This window comes from Limulus polyphemus, unplaced genomic scaffold (genome assembly GCF_000517525.1).
Source record: "Limulus polyphemus unplaced genomic scaffold, Limulus_polyphemus-2.1.2 Scaffold615, whole genome shotgun sequence".
Taxonomy (NCBI): domain Eukaryota; kingdom Metazoa; phylum Arthropoda; class Merostomata; order Xiphosura; family Limulidae; genus Limulus; species Limulus polyphemus.
The window spans coordinates 313449-338169 of NW_013666225.1; the positions used below are offsets into that span (position 1 = coordinate 313449).

The 24721-nt window shown below is 33.2% G+C and overlaps 1 protein-coding gene across 1 annotated transcript in view; it reads right to left on the reverse strand.

Annotated features, from left to right (window-relative positions):
- The window catches only part of LOC106459483 (protein kinase C, brain isozyme-like), a 148922-nt gene that overhangs the window by 17667 nt on the left and 106534 nt on the right, over positions 1–24721 (reverse strand). Inside the window, exon 6 of the mRNA XM_022385973.1 lies at positions 280–437. Coding sequence (XP_022241681.1) covers positions 280–437 — 158 coding nt within the window. The remainder of the gene's footprint in view (positions 1–279; positions 438–24721) is intronic.

Below are 24721 nucleotides of genomic sequence, written 5' to 3' on the forward strand. Positions count from 1 at the left end.
TTACTTGAAGATATTCAACGTTCAGTTACAGCTAACATAAAATCTCTGCTTGCTAACAATGTGTGTTTGTCCAGAAACTGTTGAATTACAGTTAACATAAAAATCTCTGCCCAGACACTGTTGAATTACACCTAACATAAAAAATATCTGCTTGCTAACAACATGTGTACGTCCAACAAGGGCTCAAACACAGTTGAATTACAGCTAACATAAAATATCGCTTAATTATAAAACATGCAAGTATCTATAAACCAAAGTGTGATTATTAAATATCACTTACAAAGACAGTGTTTCCATCCACTTTGGATTCAAATTAGCACGAATTGTTCTGGTCTTTTTCTTCATGGAATTTCCCATATCTGGAATCAGCTTCAGTTTCACATATGGATCTGATAACCCATTCGGATCCATGGGAACGAGGTTTTTAGCTTGACGTACTAGAAATAGGAAGGAGTTCAGTGGATTTTTAGTGTCAGAGTGAAAAATCCAAATAATAATAGATTCACATACATTTTAAGCCGTCCCTTAAATTGTGTTACTTTATTATTTCTTACGCAGTCAAGGTAGGTGTCAGAAACACTTCCCTTGTTTTCAGTCATGACTAATTAATTCTCGCTTCAGTTGTAAGATTTCGAACAAATGGATCTATCTGTAAAGCTATTTATTAGTAGATTATACTTGAACGGAATAATAATAAAATGGTGGTTCATTAACAGCGTTTCATTTATCAGTTTATTCACCAAGTTACACTTTCATATTATGACACATATGAGTGCTAGTTTGTTTTGTTTTTTTTCAAACGAAAATATAAGACATGAAACATCAATATAATTGGAAAGTAATGTCAGGGAAACAACATCCAAGGTATAACGTAATCTATTTGTTCAATATCTTCATGTAATGTCAGGGAAACAACATCCAAGGTATAACGTAATCTATTTAGTTTCTGGACAAACACACATTGTTAGCAAGCAGAGATTTTTATGTTAGCTGTAACTAAACAGTGTCTGGACAAACACACATTGTTAGCAAGCAGAGACTGCTTAATTACTCGGAGTGATGTATTTCACCAAGTGTTGAGAGACAGCGCTGCCTAGTTAGACGGTGTGTTCTACTTCATCAAGTGTTGAGAGACAGTGCTGCTTAGTTAGACGGTGTGTTGAAGTATCACCGAGTGTTGAGAGACAGTGCTGCTTAGTTAGACGATGTGTTGTACTTCATCAACTGTTAAGAGACAGCGCTGCGTAGTTAGACGGTGTGTTGTATTTCACCGAGTGTTGAGAGACAGCGCTGCTTAGTTAGACGGTGTGTTCTACTTCATCGAGTGTTGGGACAACGTTGTTAGTTAGTGTTGAGACAGTGCTGGTTATTTAGACTGTTCCTTATTGCAATTGTTACTAACACGACTACTCGGAGGAGTAGGAGACAAATTAATAGTTGGGGGTGGGGCATGGTTTATTTGACCGACAGTATTGAGAGAACGTGTGGTACAAGCGCACCCCCTAGGAGAGGTTGAAAGTTAAGTAAATGAAACACAAGATATAAGGATGCATGCACCTATACATTGTTGTCTTCTTATTCAAACTGTTACAAAAACACATTTTAATATTTCAATAACATTTACTAAACTCATTAGAGTTCTTTAGTATTACTGAACATTTTTGATTGAATGTTTGAAGTTATAGATCGACAATGTACTTATAAAAATCCAAAAATTCACAAGTATTAGAGCAGGACATGAACGTCCACCAATTTTTGGATAACAAATCCAAAAGTTTCCAGTCATGAGAACAGGAATGTCCACCAATTTTGGGAGAGCAAATTCAAATGTTCACAATCATGACAATAGGATATAAATGTCCCCGAATTTTGGGGAAGTTATTTTCATCTATGCAATTTTACTCATTTGTTGTTGATAAACACTGACATTGATAACTACAGATGTTGCACGTGAAAGATGTTTTGTTCCAGCACTGTTTACCAACAAAGTAAACATGTCTACAATATGTTGAAACAGCATAACTGTGGACCAAAAAAGTTGCACTACGAATACCCACAATGCGATAAAAATCTCTGATTGCTAACAATGTGTGTTTGTTCAGAAACTGTTGAATTACAGCTAACATAAAAATGCTGTCACAACAATTCGTAAAGTACAACACACTATCTAACTAAGCAGCGCTGTCTCTCAACACTTGATGAAGTAGAACACACCGTCTAACTAAGCAGCGCTGTCTCTCAACACTCGATGAAGTAGAACACACCGTCTAACTAAGCAGCGCTGTCTCTCAACACTTGGTGAAATAAAACACTCCCAGTAAATAAGCAGTGCTGTCTCAACACTTAGTGAAGTAAAATATACTGTTTCAAAATATGAAAGAGTATTTTTGTACGAACCATCATTCCGTCTACTTAGTGAATTACTACCATCTAGTAATGATGGTAGTAATTCACTAAGTAGACGGAATGATGGTAGTAATCCATCATTCCGTCTACTTAGTGAATTACTACCATCCGCCTTCGGACTATAAATAAAGCAGTACTGTTTAGTTTTAAACATTGCAGGTTTACAAAGTATAAAGACAATAGTGATTAATTGCACAGTACCGCTCTCAGACTATAACTAAGCACTACTGTTTAGTTTTAAACATTGCAGGTTTACCAAGTGTTGAGACTATAAATAAAGCACTACTGTTTACTTATAAACACTGCAAGTTCACATTTCATATAACGAGTCAATACAAAATTACCTCAGTATGTGTTTACGGTCACCAAGAATTGAAATATCACTGTTATTGACACGGTTCTTCCTACAGTTCTTCAACTCTACTTCAATAAAAGATGCAAAAAGTACATATGCACCAAATTTCGGAAGAGACTTGCTTTCTTAATTTCGGTTACTGAGTCGCAACATAACATTTCTGACTTGCTATTAGTTTTACGTTGCATGAACTGTATTATTTGATACCGTTACCATTTATTTAGCTACAAACTTTACGTTGCTAGGACAGCATTATTTGCTATAGTTACCAATTACTGTATTTAACTACAAGAACAATGATGAGATATAATATATGCAAGTACAACAAGTGTTTGGGCTGCATTGTTTATTTACGTAGCTCCATTGAATAACGTACTAAAAACTTGTTTGTTTTCTTTCTAAGCGTGTATGTCACTAATTGTTAGAACATAATTATTTATTTTTAACTAGCTGGAGTATCCGTCCTTTGGACGGATGTTATGTAAATTCATGATTAATGAAAGGTTATCTTAGGACATGAAAAGTTGCTTCCCTTAAATGTAATTGTGAAAACGCCCATAAAAGCTGCAAAACAGAAAATGTGAAACCGGAAGTTTGCATATATTAAACCACACAGTTCAGTCCCATAATTTTCATCAAAATATTCTACTGTTTACTTATAAAAGGATGTGTTCTGATTGTTACTGAAACAAAACGATATAATTACAAAGGTTCCTCAAGTATTGAAACGGTATTATTTATGAGGATAACATAGGCAATGCACAATCTCTAAAGTAATACTCGCAAAACAATTAAATATGACAAAGATTCAATCGACAACAGATATATTTACCTCCCCGTGGTAAAACATTAGTGAAACATTAAGTAAATTTTCTCTACACCAGTCATCCCAGCTGAAGAATAATGATCTGTGCATATATTTTAAGTTTAAAAATTGGAATAGTTGAGAATTCCTGGTGTAATGCGTTCTTTAAAAAAGTACATGAAATACGATCAGATGTATTCTACAAAATAATGAATGTTTCTTTAAGCTGAGGAGGAAAGAAAAACTATCTTAGTATAGTACACAAATTAAAATGTGTGTAAAATGTTCACACATACACTATTTACTTACGAAAACTGCAGGTTTGCCAAGTGTTGAGACAATAGTAATTAATTGCATATTACCGTCATCAGACCATAAATAAAACACTACTGTTTAGTTACGAACACTGCAGATTACCCAAGTGTTGAGACAATAGTAATTAATTGCACAGTTGCGCCCTCGGACTATGAACAAAGCACTACTGTTTAGTTACGAACACTGCAGATTAGCCAAGTATTGAGACAATAGTGATTGATTGCACAGTTGCGCCCTAGGACTATGAACAAAGCACTACTGTTTAGTTACGAACACTGCAGATTAGCCAAGTATTGAGACAATAGTGATTGATTGCACAGTTTATATATTATGCAAAAAAATACACAAAGTTTAAACATATACAGTAATCACCTGATTAACAGAGACTAACTGTCATCGAAACAAAGTTTAAACATATACAGGAATCACCTGATTAACAGAGACTAATGTCATCGAAACAAATTTAAACGAATGGGCTACCTTTAATTGATTTTTAAAGCGAGCCACGTCGTCATTATCAGGTGTTACGGGTACGTTGTAAAATTCGCCTTCTTCGGCAGTTAGCAGTTTATACCACCCTTCCGAGGGTTTTTTAATAATCTCAGAGATGCCAAATGACAAAGAACCCATGAAATCATTCCTCGATGTTCTATCCCAGTCCCAAATCTCTATCAACAGCCTCCTGTCTTTATCTTCAGCCTTCAGTTCACTAAAAGAATATCGCCGTTATTAAAAATAAAAATAGTTGTGGATTTGAAATGTTTTTTAAATGAAAGTTATAAAAATATTACTTTATTATTAATACTACAAACATTATAAAGATGAGAAAATTTTATATTTGGATAAAAGTACTAGTATTTTTATAGTAAATTAGTAAAAGTTTACAAAAACAATTTCCTGCTTCATTAAGTTCTCTTTACCTCTCACTAATCACAGCGCAGTGTATTTCAAATTCCTTGTACCATAAAAATCACGTGTTTTTAAATTGACAAAAGCTGCTAAGTCTCGTATAATCATTTCACCAATGAACTATCAAAAATCTCATAGAAACGATTAACAAAGACCAACAAGCAAAGTACAAAATGTGTTTTAAAAATTTAAGGAACAATGTCACTTTGGGAAGTAGTGTTCTTCTAATACCAAAAGTTCTTAGAGTAATAATGCCTGCAAATAAAATAGATATTATGCAACTCCTCAGCTTCCCTACTGTGTGTATATATGTGTAAGTATGTGTCTGTTTAATTTCAAAAACTAAAAAGTTGTATTTAAAAACAACGATTATTTTATACACAATTTCAATACACAAATACAGTCTTGGCCACAATGATTGTAGATTTTGAAACAAATAAGATCAGTATTATTAAGATGGAATACAAATACACCTAGAGCTGTCAAACTGAGAAATGTATGTTATATTAAACACCTACATATGTAATTTGTATAATGAGACAGGTTTTATGGACATCATAAACAATTTGTTAGAACAGCAACAATTTTATCAGACACCTGTACAAAGATGTATAATTCAGCATTTCACCTGTCACAACAAAACCTTAGAAAAAATTACATAATGACAGAATATAACATCAAATTATTGTAAATAGCGTCGGTAACCTTATATCAGTTCATATTAAACATTCAGTACTTGGTTGGTCCTTCTCGTGTTCTAATAACCTCTACAAGACTACGTGACATGCTGTCGATGAGAGTATTGATGTAATCCACCGTGATTTCATCCCAACTTGTCACTAGAAGGCGCTGAAACTCTGCTAAAATAGCTGGTTGCAAGTCGTGGTTAGCACTTTTCCGTCTAAATTCTTCCCAACAGTTCTCAAAAGGAATTACAATCAGGAGACCTTGCTGGCTATAGCAATCTTGTAACTTCTCTTGGCCGAAATTATCCTGTACAATACGTGCACTGTGGGAAGTGGCATAGTCATCCTGGAACAAAACGTTATAGAGCCAAACCTTGTCCTAGCATATGGCAGAAATATCGTCTCCATGTGATACGTATAAGAGGTGCCATTGACATTTCCCTGGAGGATAAGAAGAGCAGATTTCAACTATGATAAATAGCTGCCCAAACATGTATTACTACCTCCTGTGTCTTCCCTTATTTGTTCTCCAGACAAACGAATCCTACCGTTAGCTTCAACAAGCCGGAAATAGGACTCATATGAAAAGATGAGATGTGGGCCAGTTTCCTAACTGTAAGTTGGCATGCTGTCTTACCCAAGTAACACAGTTATAGCGGTGAATTTTGGTTAATATTGGTTTGCAGACAGCTCTAATTGCAAAATAACTTTCTTTGGTCAGTCTCATATTCACTGTTCTTCTGGATATCTTGGAATGAATATGTTCATGCCATTCTTGTCGTAAGGTGTTGCAAGACTCCTTTTGACCTTGACGTGTTAACCTGATCAAAACACGGTAATTCTGAATACAGTACACTGGGAATACTCTACTGTTCTGGTAATGTCCGTTTGCTTCATACCATTTTTGGACAGTCGAAGAATTTGACACCATATAACTTGTGCCACGTGACGAGGCACGACTCTACACCAAGTATGGAGAAACTGTCGGAACAAAGCATTGGTCTGTTTCGAAAAGGATTATACCAAAAGCACACCTTTTTATATAAAACAGGTGTGAATATGTGTTTTGACGAACAAATGCTCAGAACAACTCATACAGATCATAATAACAACTCGTACACGTTTGTCTGATCATACGCTACCTTCTCTGTTACTACTTGGGCAATTATTCAATAACTACTCCATGAATGTAGACAATAACATCAATATACAGTAGAACAATATGTAAACATTTTGGCCAAGACTGTATATCATAGTGTCTGCATGTTACGTCAAAGTAAATTAAATATGAACGTAAAGAATCTGATTATCAGCAATGAATTATGAGGTAGATGACTCTTTGTAAACAGACAACATTTCTGACTGATAAAGATGCAGTAATGAGTGTACTTGTGCTACTAAAAAGAAACAAAGTTTAAACATATACAGGAATCACCTGATTAACAGAGACTAACTGTCATCGAAACAAAGTTTAAATATATACAGGAATCACCTGATTAACAGAGACTAACTGTCATCGTGTTATTTAAAATAAAAGGTATTCTACATTTTTATCTCAAATATTACTTTTTGAGCATTAAATGAAACAAAAAGTAATTTGTACTAAGACAGGAAAAAAATGTTTTTGTACTCTACAGCTTATTTTGAAATTAAATTCACCATAGTACTTAGTACACAGAATAAAAATAATGAGGACTCTGTTAATTGGCTATCAATCTTTTTATCAACAAATTTGCACTTTAATTATTGCTATTACTGTTTCTTTTTTTTTCAATAAGTAAATTTGTTTATTCAAGCACATTCAATTTTTAGTAAAGACAAAAATTGAGATCTAGGTTTTAAATATTCCTTTTAACCTCAATACTTATCATAGTTCCTGAAAATAAAGGAATCATGCTTATAATTACAAATTTCAAAAGAGAATTAGCACTCCTGTAAGGTAATCTATACAACTTTTATTGCAAATATTCGAAATATATTATTCATGGCATTATCAAAGGCCTTCAACATGTTTTATTATGTAAACTTTTCATAAAAGTTCTTCTAATACAATTTATATACAAGTTAAGTTATGTAAAGTTCAACAAATACAATAATATGAAAAATATTTGTAAGTAGACACATAAAGCTATATAAGAAAAATGTGAAAGATTAAGTCAAAGACCTAACCTTGGTGTCTGAAAAAGAAACAGTTTTAACTGAAGAAAAAATGAAACCATATGGTACGAGTGTTACTATATCTTTAAAATACGTTGTTAGGTACAATTGAGCCAATATAATATTGCCAGTACTTGATAATTGTTTTTGAGAAGGGGGTTAAATGAATTTCACAAAATAACAACAACAACTGGTTATAATAATAACCAATAAACCAAAATAAAGGAAAAGTATATAACGTTCATATTTAAACACACGTTTGACAAAACAATTAACTGTCATCGAAACAAAGTTTAAACAAATGACGTAAGTATAAGTATAAGTATATATATATATATCAAGTGCAACCAGCAACGTCAAGACATAAAGTTAACTTTTTTATTTCTATGTTTAAATGTTTCTATGGTAAATGAACATTTTTTATTTCATTTTGAGCATCATTAGGTAAAGTTTACACTTTTGTTAAGTAATCACCCCCTGTTTTGTTAATAAGGCCCCTTTTTAGGTTTTTAAATCAATAACATTTTTATGGAGATAAACAACAAAGAAACTTCACTAAGTTAAAATTTGCAACTACAAAAAAAGAACCATATACAAAAATATATGTTTAGGAATGTGTAATAAAGAACAAAACAAGTAGACTAATATAGTATATATTATGTAAAACATTGGATAGCAAACTACCAGTTATGAAGTTCTTCTAAGTTTCGAAATATTTACATTTGTTCTTTAACAAAACTCAATTCTTAAAATATCGGAAGATACAGAAGCTCGATGTTATGATTACCTTCTCACTTATTTTACATAATTAGTATTCCATACCTAAAATGAGCAAGTATTTTTTTGTTTATTACGACGCTTAAATCCGGGATTCGTGTCCCCCCAGTGGACAGAGTGCAAATAGCCCTTTATGTAGCTTTGCATTAAGAAAACAATACCAATCTTTTGTTTATGTAAATCTTTAAAAAGAAAACTATAATTTGGATGATAACTCAAGTACAGTTTTGTCCAAAATGTTTGAATACTGTTCTGTAGTGATGTTATTGTCTGCATGCATGGAGTAGTTATTGAGTAAATCCCCCAGTAGTAACAGAGAATAATAATTTGATGTTATATTTTGCCACTATATAAGTTTTGGTAAGGTTTTGTTGTGATAGGGGAAATGCTGACTTATACATCTTTCTACAGGTGTCTAATAAAATTGTTTGCTGTTGTAATTAATCGTTCATGACGTCCATAGAATCTATCTCATTATACAACTTACATGTGTAGGTGTTTAATATAAGACGCATGTCTCAGTTTGACAGCGCTAAGTGTATTTGTATTCCATCTTAATAACAATTCAGTAATAGGATCACAAGCTGGTTAACCAAAATATTTATTTATTTTAAAGAAATAATAAACTTGTACTATAAAACCTAAATAATATATAAATAAACCGATCATAAATCAACCATAAATATTGGAAAGATCCTGAACTTTCGATTTAATAACTTCAAGTATTTTTACAAATTTAGAGGACTAGCAGAAAACACTCATGTTCCTCTACAGAGTTCAAAGTCTTCCTCAAGACTCAGAGATACCCCAGTATACCGATCAATCTTCTCCATTATATCAATTACTTATATAGCTATCCCAAGGGGAAGAGGGTGTTCATACCCAAAAACAAACCCTATTAGGAAACACGTCCGTTGTACAAGAGGGAGGGTATTAACACAGTTAACATGGTGCCCCCAGGATCCTGAAGGGGCCAGTAACAGAAAATCCATGTAAACCTGCTCCTGGACCTTCATCGGGCCTGGGTGACCTGTCAGGTGTCTTTTAGCCCCCTTCTTTTGTGGGGGCTACGCCATATAAATTTTATATCAATATTGAATAGATTCATGTTTTTTGTTTCTTTACAATTCGTTATTTATAACACTTAAAAGTCATTTCTGAAGTTTTAGTCTTTTCTATTTTCATCCAAAAGTTGATATTATTTGTATTAGTAATTTCAATGGTTAAAACTAATAATTGCACAACAACTTATAGTGTTGACCTTAAAGACATTTTGAAACAACTAATAAAAATTGTGTGCTTTTCTTATCAACATCAGCTTTCCAATAATTCAAAAATGTTTTTATATTTTATAACAAATAAGATCGAGAATATTAATATGGAAATATAGGTTACAAAAACACACATATAAATATGTTCCTTTAACTTTATTAGGTAATACGTTAGAAGACAGCTAAACCTAACAGAAATAATTCAGAATAAAAACAAGTGATTTTTTTAACTTTCACAGTAAGCTAGACATACATGAAAACAATTCAAAACTGCTTTTAAATATCCGCGAACATTACTTTTAACAAGTGAATGTAGGAAACTAAAGATGAAAAGAAATGAATGGTGAAAATTTAGAAAATATAAAATTACATACCGTATTCAAAATATACCTGTAAGTTTAGCTGCACTGACATGATTTAGCATAGTATGGAAGATTTTGCAAGGAATTTTATTAAATCTAATATTTTTGTAGCACTTGTAGCACTATTATGATGGACTTAAACTACGTGTATAAGATTCTATGGTTATGGTTACATGCTAGAGGAGTTTTTAGCACCGGCCAATGCACAGACTCTCCTCCCTCCAATTATGGAGTCCTGTCGCAGCACGTTTGTCGTCGATCAGACTGGTAGAGTGGCGCCATCCCTAATTTCGAATCGCCTTCCACACAGAGGCAACCGTTCGACAGCAATCCACTACTAGCTACTGTTTAGAAACGTTATATAGTTATGAATTAATTATTACTATTTATTTTTACTTTATGTAATCATTTATTATTATAATATATATATATATATATATAAGTTTTACTCCAAATTACTAGTAATAGTAAAAAGACATTGGATCAAAAACAAATTGGTAAGTTACATGAAGTGAAAAAAAAGATAAAACACTAGCGCTTCAGGGATAAAGAAAATGACAGATGTCCATCTTTCAAAAGCGCTAGGATCTCATTGGGTTTTTTGAACGGGGAACGGGGAACGGTGTTATATATATATTAAGCAAGTTATAAAATGAAGAATTGTTCTCATATTATTACAAAGTAAACTATAAATGTGCTCTATGACAAGCTCACTTTTCCAAAACTTCCTTTACCCAGAACCATAAGGAAGTTGAAATCGGAAGCCCTGATGACGTCCTGCTTTCCCATATTATGAGGGATGTTTGGTAAGTCTGAAAGTCGATCAGATTTCTGTGTTCCTAGGGGCATTCTGCTCTAATAGCAAAAGGAAAGTCATGAAGATTATATTACATTGCATTAGGCTAATATAAAATTATAATATTACTTTTTAGGAAATTAATTTAAAAATTTTTAAGGTTATAAGTTAAAAATATTATTTTTATTTTTATCATTAATACTAATGAACCAGCCTGTTGTTTTATTATTAACATATCCTTCTTTCAATATATTTTAATATTAGCTGTAAACATTGAAAATTTTAGTTTATAAATATGAAAATAAAATACTTGAGCATTACGTTTATGCTCTTATAAATAAAATATTTTCATTTCAGATTAAAATATTTTAATAAGTTTCATTCAAATTCAACTGACGTTTTTACCTAAAAACTCTAAATTAGTTAAAAGTATTCCAAAAGTCTGTAATATTCTGTTATCTACTTAAAAAAATGCTTAAACAATTGAAACAGGCATGAAGCTTACAAGTAAGTGATTCGTTTAAAGTCTTAAAGAAACAAAAAACCTTTGGAGACAAACAACTTTATTTGGCTTGCAATACCTGTGTTGAAGATATTAATATTCTTAATTGGTTGTAAATATTATAATTATTTTTTAGTTAGTTTGATCATTATATGGTTCAATTTGCTTAGCTTATGGAATTATATACTAGGTTACTGATGCCTGGCTAAGCTTGCATTTGTTTCCCATGTTGCTATAGTGTCAAGCAGTAATTAACAGTTTCGATCTCGACTTCTTTATATTAAAAGCGCAGTTTCCTTTTATTTAATTAATACACTATCCTTATTTTGTGTACACCACGGTAGTCTATATAATACACTATCCTTATTTTGTGTACACTACGACAGTATATATAATACACTATCCTTATTTTGCGTACACCATGGTAATCTATAGAATACAGTCCATACTTTGTGTACACTGCGGCAGTCTATATAATACACTATCCATATTTTGCGTACACTACGGCAGTCTATATAATACACTATCTTTATTTTGTGTACATCGTGGTAGTCTACATAATACACTGTCCTTACTTTGTATACACCAATGCGGCATATTTATCTAAGGTACTGTCTATACGTTGTGTACACCATGGCAATCTGTAGAATACAGTCCATACTTTGTGTACACTACGACAGTCTATATAATACACAATCCTTATTTTGTGTACACCATGGCAGTCTATATAATACAGTCCTTACTTTGTGTACACCACTGCGGTGTATATAATTTACTATCGTTCTTTTATGTACACAACTGCGGTACATATATAATATACTGTCCTTATTTTATTTACACGATTGCAATATATATGAAGTAAATAATGAGAGATTTATATGAATATAAATTGAGTTAGTAAATCATGTTAACGGTGGTTTGTATATCAACTTATTAGTGAAAATAAAGATGAATATATAATAACATGTCAACCACACTAAATATGCGATATCTAGAGCCTACAAGGCCCAATACCAGGGATCATCAGGCAGGCTAGAATATAACAGACGTAGAAATAGTGAGAATATATATTTATATCATCACTTACTAGAACAACAACTGTTTCTGAGTGAATTAGCTTAAGTCGGTGAACTGTAATTTCTATCAGTCTTATTCATGCAAATACAATGGTGTCTTGCAACATAAACGAGAGGTGGCGCCACGAGTGACATGTTACGCAAAGCGAATTCTCAAATATTCGGTAACAAAATGATTCCATGGGAAACACTTATGGTTGAAGGATGTCTACAGCCGTTTCCTATGCGTGTAGCGAGTTTGTCAAATGATGTAAAGCGAAAAGACTCATGATAGAGAAGGAAGCATTCAATTTTTCTCAATGGAAGTGGAAAAACTCGAACAGCTGAACAGTAACAGGCTCCGAATGACATATCCAAGCCAGTTGTCATAAGTACGGTAAAAGCTACTGTGAAGAAGTTGAGCATAGCACCTGGTACCGTCAACATAAAATAACAAAGAAATCTATAAAGATGGTGGATGCTCATAAGCCAAGTGTCCAACAAACAACTTCAAATCAGCGGCTACTTTTGTTAGAAAGATGACCAAAAAAACTGGAATCTCAACAATCACATTTGGCGCGTACCTGCCACGTTCTCCGATACAATCTTAATGGACTTTTGAATCTGATTAAATTTGATTCTGGGAACTGAACTCACATACCGCTTGTGTGGTATAAAGTTGGCATCACTGTTTTTTTTATAAAAATCAACTGTTGTGAAGGAATTTGAAGTATCGGACACTACTATGTGAAGATGGTCATCAGATTGAGTACAACTGGAGGGAATAGTTCCACGGGAAGGAAGGGATGTAGAACATCACACATAAATGAAAGTGCGAAATAGCTGAGAAAACATAAAGTAGAAAAATGAATAAGCTTATAATGCGGAAAGTATATAGATATTTATATAGCTTATATGTTGATAGGCTTAACATCTAGACTATTTCTTCTTTCTATAAACTATTAGGAGGTGAAAGTAATATAATCAGTCAGTTAGATTTCTGTAGAAAAGATTATTGGTGAGTTGATACAATGTGTACATTTGTACGTGCGTATGATGGTACCTGATCTGACCCGTTAGGCGTTAACAAGGTAAGAAGATTTTGGTAGTAGAAAAAAATCAAGTATTTAAAATTTCCAAAAAGTGAAACTCTTAATTTTCAAGGTGGTAATGTTAGGAAATGCGTTTATCTCAACTTTATGGGTTTAATGTTGTATTTTAGAGTTATTCTGGCTCTTCAGTCTACAAGAATAAAATGTTAGCACTTGACTCGTTAGGCCAAGTTTGAAATTCACGATTTTGTCTTTTAAATAAGTGTATTGATACTCTTTAGGTTTCTCTACTTAGATCAGTATGATCCATTTAATTTGGTTATCTTTACTACGTAAGAGCCATTTCTTTATTGGATATTTTGTCCTTAAATAATATAACAGAACAGTTCCTTTGGTTCTCTTTTGCATTCATAGCTCACTGAGTGGTATTCAAATGTTCACTAATACCCAAGAGGTAAGTACTAAGGTCCACAATAGTTTGGTTTGAATTTCGCGCAAAGCTACACGAGGGCTATCTGTGTCAGCCGTCCCAAATTTAGCAGTGAAAGCCTAGAGATAAGGCAGCTAGTCATCACCACCCGTCGCCAACTCTTGGGCTACTCTTTTACCCACGAATAGTGGGATTAACCTTCACATTATAACGCCACCATGGCTGAAAGGGCGAGCATGTTTGGTGGGACGGGAATTCGAACCAGCGACCCTCAGATTGTGAGTCAAGCGCCCTAACCACCTGGCCATGTGCTTTTGGGTAATGTTTTACGTCATGACGCGTATTCATACACAAACAAAGACATCTTTATTTAACAAAAAGGACCTAAAAACACACTCTAAGATATACTAAATGAAATTAAGTGAAATAACCAAGTAGTTGAATGGAAATTACACCGAACTATGAAATAAATAAAACTGAATATAAAATCATACAGTAGAATCGTATTCAAAACTAACCCTGATTAAAATCCATAATAACAAGAAACGTTAACACAACGCAAAGCTGACATAAAGTACAAAATGAATATACTTGAATTTATAGAATTAAACAGGAAAACAACTTGAAATTTACATAAAAACGTAGAATAGTAACAGTGAAATAAAAAACAACTCAAGGTTAAGGTTTAGAATGAGCTCAATATTGCACACATTGGATCAAACACAGAACTGAATAAGATACAGAATTGTATAAAATACAGAATGAAAGTGAAATTAATTGAAACTCAAAACTCTACTTTACACAAAAATCTATTTACTTAAGAGTCTGTTTGTTTTACAATTTTCTCACAAAGCTACACAATGGCTATCTGCACATAGCTGTCCCTAATTTGAGTTGATAGACCAGAGGAAAGATAGCTAGACGATCTCCAAATCTCGTCTGATTGAATATTACACCTTTGGTCCCAAAGTAAAGAGCGCATTTTTACGTCAGTAAGAAATGAATCATGAATTCTCAGATTCATTGTCAGTATGAAGAAAGAAATGATTCAGTTGTATGAATATTTATTCACAAGAAGGCCATCTAAATATTGCAAAACATATTTACAAACATTTGTAAAAATCCACATGAATATATGTGAATCAATGTATATAATTTTCTAGGTTATACAAAATCTATTCTACAAAAGTTGAGTATATTATAATAAAATGGTTTTCAACATGCAAATAAGCAAGTCAGGTGACCACCACAATTAATATATAGTCGAAGTGGAATGGCATCTATCAGAACTACATTTTAGTATTGTTTAGCATTGGATGGGTAGTGTGATGCCACCAAAAATTGATCACTTTTTGGAAAGGTATGAAACAACCCTTTCCGATGCAAAATATCAATACACTCAGATCACTTATATTCAATGGGGTTGAAAAAAAAAGAATTTGGATCAACTTGGGGGAAAGGATCATCCAGAAACAGATCTTCAACAAATCATACCCCAGCCGTGATGTGTAAAGTGTAATGTCTTGTAACAGGCTAAAAACACAAAGGGCAGTGGTAAAGGCCGTCCATGTGTCCCAGACAACAGTTGCAACACAATCAAGTTATTTCCACAACATATCCATTAAAACCACAGTTGTGGAATGAAACGAGTTTCCATGATATTCCATATGAAGATCTAAAATCTTGGCCAAAATGTTTGCAAATTTTATAACAAATAAGAAGGAATACAAATACACTTATCGCTGTCAAACTGAGAAATGCATGTCAAATTAAACATCTACATATGTAATTTGTATAATGAGACAGGTTCTATGGATGTCATGAACGATTTATTAGTGCAGCAAACAATTTTATTAGACACCTGTAGAAAGATGTATAATTTAGCATTTCACCTATCACAACAAAATCTTAGCAAACATATATAAAATGAGAATACACGATCGAATTATTGTAAATAGCATTTGTAGCCTTATATCAATTCATATTAAACATTCAGTACTTGGTCGGCCCTCATCGTACTCTAATAACCTCCATAGGGCTACGTGGCATGCTGTCGATGAGGTTATTGATGTAATCTACCGTGATTTCTTCCCAACTTGTCACTAGAATGTGCTGCAACTCGGCTAAATTACCTGGTTTGGGGTCGCGGTTTGCAATTTTACGGCTTAGTTTTGCCCAACAATTCTCAACGGGATTACAACCTAGCGAATTTGCTAGCCATGGCAATCTTGTAACGTTCTCCTTGTCGAGGTAATCCTGTACAATACGTGCACTGTGGGCAGTGGAATTGTCATCCTGGAACACAAAGTTATAGCCAAACCTTGTCCTAGAAAGCATATGGTAGAAATATCGTCTCCATGTGATGCATGTAGGAGTTACCATTGACGTTTCTCTGGAGAATATGAAGAGCAGTTTTTCCACTATGATGAATAGCTGCCCAAATATGTATTACACCACCTCCTGTTTGTTCCCTTTAGGAAAGACATCTTTCCTCATCTGTTCTCCAGGCCAACGGCGAACACGACTCCTTCCATCATCTTTAACAAGCCAGAAACAGGACTCACCTGGAATGATGGAATGTTGTTATTGTCCTAACTGTAAGTTGGCATGTCATCTTGCCCAAGTAACATGGGTACCTCTGTGAATTCTGGTTAATATCGATTAGCAGATATAACCTTGTTTGGTCAATATTCTGTTCACTGTTCTTCTGGATACCCTGGAATGAATGTGTTCATGATATTCCTGTCGTAAAGTGTCGTCATCTCTGGCAGTAACTTTTTGGCGTCTACCAGTAGATATTCCTGGAACAACATTTCCTGTAGTCGGAAGACGTTTTAGGATCCTAAATACAGTACACTGGGAATACTCTACTCTGCTTGTAATGTCCGTTTGCTTATACCATTTTTGGACAGTCGAAGAATTTGACACTATATAACTTCTGCCACGTGACGAGGCACGACTCTACACCAAGTATGGAGAAATTGTCTGAACAAAGCATTGGTCTGTTTCGAAAAGGATTATACCAAAAGCACACCTTTTTATATAAAACAGGTGTGAATATGTGTTTTGACGAACAAATGCTCAGAACAATTCATACAGACCAGGATAACAACTCGCACATGTTTGTCTGATCATACGCTACCTTCTCTGTTACTACTCGGGCATTTATTCAATAACTACTCAATGCATGTAGACAATAACATCAATATACAGTAGAACAATATGTAAACATTTTAACCAAGACTATACCTGTGCAATCGGACTGTTTGGAATTAGGAAACCATCGTCCAAGTACAGTAGCTGGATTATGGAAAGTTAACAGGAAAAAGTGGTGTGTTTTTTTATATAAGAGCCTTACGACAGAACCTCTTGCAATTATCACTATTTTATATTTGCACGACTGTCAGATAGAGTATGACCAGACTTAGTGACAACAACGACGTTGTAAAACTACAAAATCGTTTTAATACAGCATACTCAACCTCTACAGAAGGGTAAAATACAGCAGTATACAGACTGCTATAACAATATGGTAGTAGTCTTGTCCTTCGAGTGTGACTAATTCTTTTAGTTATCATACTTACTTATTTAAAACATTGTTTTTCCTAGTTCACCTATGATTTACCGATACAAACTAAAGGTACATCAACATTAACATATCATTCAAACATTTTCAATTAACAGTAAAAATTAAACCCAAATCTTTTTTTTTCCCCATTATAACCTTAATTCCAAATAGTTTGGAGTCGGCCGGTATTTTTTATAAAAGAAAGAATTTTTACACCCAAGTGGTTGGCCCAGACGAGCACATTCGTCCAAAGGGATTCGAACTCGTGATCATCAGAATGCAAGTCGAACGCCCTACCAACCAGACCCAAAAACTCCCTTAAATGAAATATATTAAGGAAGATAAGTACTCATAAATTGCACTAGAGCTCATTCTACTGGTCTGTTTTCAATTTTATGTTCTGTCATAAGTCCAAGAAATTATAGTGTCTTCGTGAAGAATGAAATTTGTTTCCAGGAAGCATTTTTATTGATCAATCTTTTTCTGCCTTTAGAAATTAAAGTCGATATCTCGGACGTTTTGCTTCGACACAGTATAAGTTGATATTTTATGTTTTACTTTGACTCATTTAAGTTGATATCTCGGATGTTGTAATTTGACTCGGGCATCTTCTAGACTATTTCGTCAATTTTAGCTGTAGTTCTTTCTGTTAGCTCCATTTTTGATTTTTTGAAATTACAGTTACACAAATATGTGTTAATAGCATAATTTTCACAATTCAACATATAAAAAACAAAACATATACGCAACTATAATATTGTGCTTGGCAGATTGCACATTACATTTTTTTAGATTAAATCATAGAATTTGTTTTCCATTCCTTTAACCTCGCAAATAAAGAATAAATTTGGTTGTTTGTTTGTAATTATGCACAAAGCTACACAAGGGCTATTTGTGCTCTGCCCACCACGGGTATCGAAAGCCGGTTTCTAGCATTGTAAGTCCGCAGACATACAGCTGTGCCACTGGCGGGCCAAAGAATAAATATACTATTCTATATTATTACACTTATCAATATATATATAACAAACAAAGAAAAATATAACTTGCTAATAATATTCGTAAATTATTTGAAAAATAAATAACGAGCTAGTAACCAAAGGTTTAACAAAATTTTGTTTTTTTCCCTGTGGTTTTCATGACAATTTCAAAACCTCCCAAACATGTCACCCGGTGGGACAGCGGTAAGTCTTCGAACTTACAACGCTACAATCAGCGGTTCGATTCCCCTCAGTGGACACAACAGATAGCTCGATGTGGCTTTGCTATAAAAAAAACACACACACTCTCCCAAAAATATTTATAACAAGACATTTTATAAACAGATTATGAATTGTTTCTGAAATATTTCTATAATAACTACATAACCATCTTCATGATTTTTAAAATGAATTATTAACCAAATTTTATGCTTCATCTCTTGTAATACGGACCCTGTTATAGAACTAAATACTGTACAATGGATATTAGGCCATGCCAAACTTTTGTCTAAATCTATCAAAATTGTTAAGACCTTTCACTTTTCTTATTTCATCCTTTATACAGGTTTCAGAAGAAAAAAAAATAGCTGCAGTTCTGGCAACAACAATAAATGCTTATAAGCACACCGACAGTCTTCACCCTACATTTTTCCAAACTAAAATTTATTTCATTCATTGCAGAGACGATTTACTGTGTTCTTAGGTTTACATGGACTTTGACAAAATCATATTATCGCTAAAGCTGTTGTAAAGCATATTTGATGTAACTTTTTGGAACTCGAGGAAGCTCATTATCTGTTGTGATCACGTGATTTCTCTCGTAATGATCACCCATGTTTTACAGTTACTTTCCCTTCTTTAAAAAGCCTGGTGGTTAGGGTGCAGGTCGCGATATTAAACATCAGCGCGAACATGCTCACCCTTTCAGCCGTGAGGACTTGATAATATGTTGTTAGAGAGTAGCCTAAGAGTTGGCGGTGGGTGCTGCTGGGAGTTTGTTTTACAGTTACTTTCCCTTCTTTAAAAAGCCCGGTGGCTAGGGTGCAGGTCGCGATATTAAACATCAGCGCCGAACATGCTCACCCTTTCAGCCGTGAGGACTTGATAATATGTTGTTAGAGAGTAGCCTAAGAGTTGGCGGTGGGTGCTGCTGGGAGTTTGCCTTCCCTTTGATCAGCAGTTCAATATTAAGTACGTTGACATATATTAATCCTTTGCTATAAAAAACAACTTTCTTATACTTTCTGCCTCCCTCTTCAATTCATTTCTTCTTTTCTCTTGTCAAAATAACGAATCTTATTTTTGGCATCAACTCCACTTTCTTCCAATTTTATTTTGTCATATTTTTGTCCTCTCGCTTCTTTAACATACTTATGAAAGTTCAAGCAATTGCGCTATCAAGTTTTTTGGTGTAATTTGTTTCCTTCATCTTTTTTGTTAATATATATATATTCAATTTTCCTTTTCATTTCCTTCCAGATAATCCATAATTATTTCCTCGGCCTTGCCTTCTTTTAGCATTATAAATTTTGCTTTAAATTCCTATTTTTTTCTTTTATTCCTGTTTCATTATATCTTAGTTGATGACTAGCTGCCTTCCCTCTAGTCTTCCATTGCTAAATTAGAGACGGATAGCGCAGATGCCCTCATATAGCTTTGCGCGAAATTCAAACAATTTTTAGATTTTTTTAAACTTCCCTTTATCCTTCTTATTAAGGCATATCTTATGTATGTTTTCTTTTTTCAAACTTGACATTTTTAACTTTGAAACATTTCTTCTGTTTATACTGTACTCATTTTTGAAGTATTCTTTAAATTCAATTTCTAATATTTTCACAAATATTTCCGCTTTTTATCCTCCTTAATCCCAAATGTTCATAAATTTGAAAATTTCTATCCCATTCCCTTTCTTTAATAGGTACAAACTTTTTTAAACTCCAAATATTTATGTTTACCTACATTATTCCTTGTTTTTATTCTTTACAAGTTATGCCTTTTTTTCCTCAAACTGCAATTTATCGTTCTTCTTCTTCTTTCACCATGTCCTATATTAAAATCTTATTAATACTCTCACTAGTAAACATTTTCTTTCAGTGTTTCAATGCTCAACCATCGTCATTGTCAAGATGTTTTCTAACGCAGCTTGTACCAGATTTGATAATAATCTACTGTAAAGAATAAAAGTTCAGTTTATATTCTTTAAATGTTGTGCCCCCCACTTCCCAAAATCAGTGGTAAACTTGCGAACTTATAATAATTAAATTCAGGGATCGATTCCCGTGGTGGACAAAGCGCAGACAATTTGTTGTGAGAATTCACGCTAAAAGAAAAACAACAAGCGAACGTTGTGTGTTTAGCATGAGTTTCTTGCAAGCGTGTAACAACTAGAACGCGATAATGTTAGTCTACTATCAGAGATGTGCATTTTACATTTAAATATGGTACGTTATTGTATTCAACTATCACCATACATTTTATAAAGGGGAAAAGAGTCTGCAATCAACTGAAAACCAAACAACAACCATAACGACCAAGTCACGAAGCTTGAATCGAGCCTATTAAGTATTGGAAACGACATTGAATGTTGAATGTAAGGTTCGTAACAATATACTATCTTGTCTGGTTGTTTTAATTTTTACCTCATGAAGGGCTCGACATGAAACTTGAAAAGTCACCTCAGAGCCAACAGAAAAGACCGAAGTTTTTAGAAATATCGGTAGCCAACAATACTGGATTACATTTCACGACAACACTCCATGACAAAGTAAAGTCATCTGTTACATTTCACGATGATATAGTCTAGGAAATAAGAGCTAGTAAAGCCATATATTACATTTAACGACAACACTCCATGACGAAGTAAAGTCATCTGTTACATTTCACGATGATATAGTCTAGGAAATAAGAGCTAGTAAAGCCATATATTACATTTCACGACAAAACTCCATGACAAGTAAAGTCATCTGTTACATTTCACGATGATATAGTCTAGGAAATAAGAGCTAGTAAAGCCATATATTACATTTAACGACAACACTCCATGACGAAGTATAGTCATCTGTTACATTTCACGATGATATAGTCTAGGAAATAAGAGCTAGTAAAGCCATATATTACATTTAACGACAAAACTCCATGACGAAGTATAGTCATCTGTTACATTCCACGACAATACCTAATGAAATAAGCACTGGTAAAGCCATGTATTAATTATACTGTTTTGATTGGTAAATGTTATTGAGTCACTAACGTTTCATAAAAAGTCCATTTGTTTTATTATTCACCTCAAAAACACAAAATAAATAATAAAATAATTATTCATTAAAAACAAAACGTGTGTCTACTCATTACGTGTACTTTACTGTATGATACTGGAATGTCTATGTATATCATCAAATGAAAGTTCCCCAAGAAGTCGTTTTTTTAAATTACAAAAGTGTCAAATTTTCCGTCATATTTGCCTAAATAACCTTACCTAATAACACATTTAGCAGTGAACTTCGAGGTACTAACTAGTGAACAAGGTTCTTTATAGTAACCATCACCTATTATTTTAGTATTCTATCAGAGAAGTTACTTACCATGGTCTGGAAGCAAGAATGCAATTGAACAAGAAAGGGTGGTTTGTCAGCTAGAGCGAGGACCCGCTTTTCTACCATGGCACATTCTACGTCATCATCTTGTACGATTATGTCTTTTTTGAGTATCTTAATAGCATATAACTCATCTATTCCTTTCCTTTCAGCCAGCATAACCTACATTCGTATAAAGTCAATTTTAAGTGTGCTTTAATAACAATGAACTTACATAACTTCACAAAAAAACCCCAGTAAAACCAATGATTATTAATGGTACAATCAAATATCAAACAAGCTGAACAGATACAGAGAGAAACTGTTAAATTAATTACTACTTTTTACGCATTCCGAATAATAACAATTCCAGTACTGACAATACAGGCTATTCAAATAACACTTGTTACTGAAATATAATGATGCAAGTAGAATCATTTTAGGTACAGGTGACCAGAACATTCTTCAGTACAATTAATATTTATAAAGAATAAATTATGAATATTGGAAGAAAATTTCAAAATAAATGTGATTTTTCTATCTTCCACTGATTTCAATGTAAAACTTCAAAGAGTTTATCATGTGAATCATTTGATACTTTATGGTCAGTAGATCTCGAGCTATATATTGTATATTAACATTATCTGTCCAAGAAACCTATCACATTATTTTTCTAGTTGACATCATAAAATGGAATGAGACTCGTTCATATATTCAATGAAAATTTGCAAGTATTAATTTAAACAAAAAATGACTGCATCTTAGCGTATGAATTAGTTGAAGCCTGAGAGAACTAGTCTTTATAGTTTGAATAGTAATTAAAATACATAAATATTTGGATCAAGATTCTCTTCAAGAAGATAATACATAGTCAAAGCAGTTTTCTATTTATAACCAGAAGTAAAATATTTTCATGATATCGAAGATAAAAATTACAGAACTAAGCATTAAATATTTTGAAGTTCTAAATCAAAATAATGTTCTATGTGCTTCATGCCTCTTAGTACTATACCAGCTAAATAATTCGTTGCTTCAACGTTCTTTATACACACCACTCCGATAAATATATATATATGTGTGTGTGTGTAACGTACTTTCGTTACTTTATGTATACCACTGCAGTATATATATATCTCACTGTTCTTACTTTGTGTATACCACCGCAGCATATATATATAATATACTTTCTCTACTTTATACACATCACTCCGATAAATATATATATGTGTGTGTGTGTGTAACGTACTTTCGTTACTTTATGTACATCACTGCGATATAGATGTTGTACTGTCCGTATTTTATGGACACCATAGCAGTCTCTATAATGCACTGTTCTTATATTATATACACCACTGCAGTACATATAATGTACTGTCCGTATTTTATGTACATCACTGCGATATAGATGTTGTACTGTACTAACTTTATGGACACCATAGCAGTCTCTATAATGCACTGTTCTTATATTATATACACCACTGCAGTATATATATATCTCACTGTTCTTACTTTGTGTATACCACTGCAGTACATATAATGTGCTGTCTTTATGTACACCACTACAGTACATATAATGTACTGCCTTTACTTTATGTACACTTCTGCAGTACATACAACTTACGGTCTTTAATTTGCGTACATATCTAAGGTACTGTCTATACGGTGTGTACACCATGGTAATCTATAGAATACAGTCCATACTTTGTGTACACTGCGGCAGTCTATAGAATACAGTCCATACTTTGTGTACACTGCGGCAGTCTATATAATACACTATCCTTATTTTGTGTACACCACGGTAGTCTATATAATACACAATCCTTATTTTGTGTACACTGCGACAGTCTATATAATACACTATCCTTATTTTGTGTACACCATGGTAATCTATAGAATACAGTCCATACTTTGTGTACACTGCGGCAGTCTATATGTAGAGAAAGTATATTATATATATATGCTGCGGTGGTATACATATAAATGAGGTCAGTGCATTTCATAGACTGCAGCGGTGTGCTCCATATATTATTATTATTAGCCCTGCTCACCTTTGTAAAATATTGCATAATTAAGGAATACTCACCTTATATTATGTGTAAATTGGTCACCTAAAAATTTAAATTCAATGATTTATGTAATTGGTGAAGAACTGCTTATTGCATAATGAATATGTACATAATAATGTATGCCCGATGATTCATTAGGTTATTGACAGACAAATGACGGTGAAGTATAGGACAAAATATTTTAGTGATATGGAATGAGGTGTTGTGGGCCTCTCCTGTGACAGTATCTCAAGGTCATTAAAGGTCATGCTGTTTAAAACTTTTATTAATATACATTATACACCAAAGCTGTCAATCACAAAGGTGTACACAATACTAAATATAATATCTTAAATAAAGAACTACCAAAATCGATTCACAACAACAACATAAACGTAAAATGTTATAAAATACTAACAGTATTACCAGTGTTGTCACACAATAAATAGCTGTATTAAAAGTTATGTTTCGATATATTGATGAACTTTTTTAGCCTTCGATAACCTTGAAATCGTTTACGACTTTTCCTCAAAACTAAACTAAATACACCGAAATAAAATTAAATCGTTTACGACTTTTCCTCAAAACTAAACTAAATAAACCGAAATAAAATTAAATCGTTTAACGACTTTTCCTCAAAACTAAACTAAATAAACCGAAATAAAATTAAATCGTTTA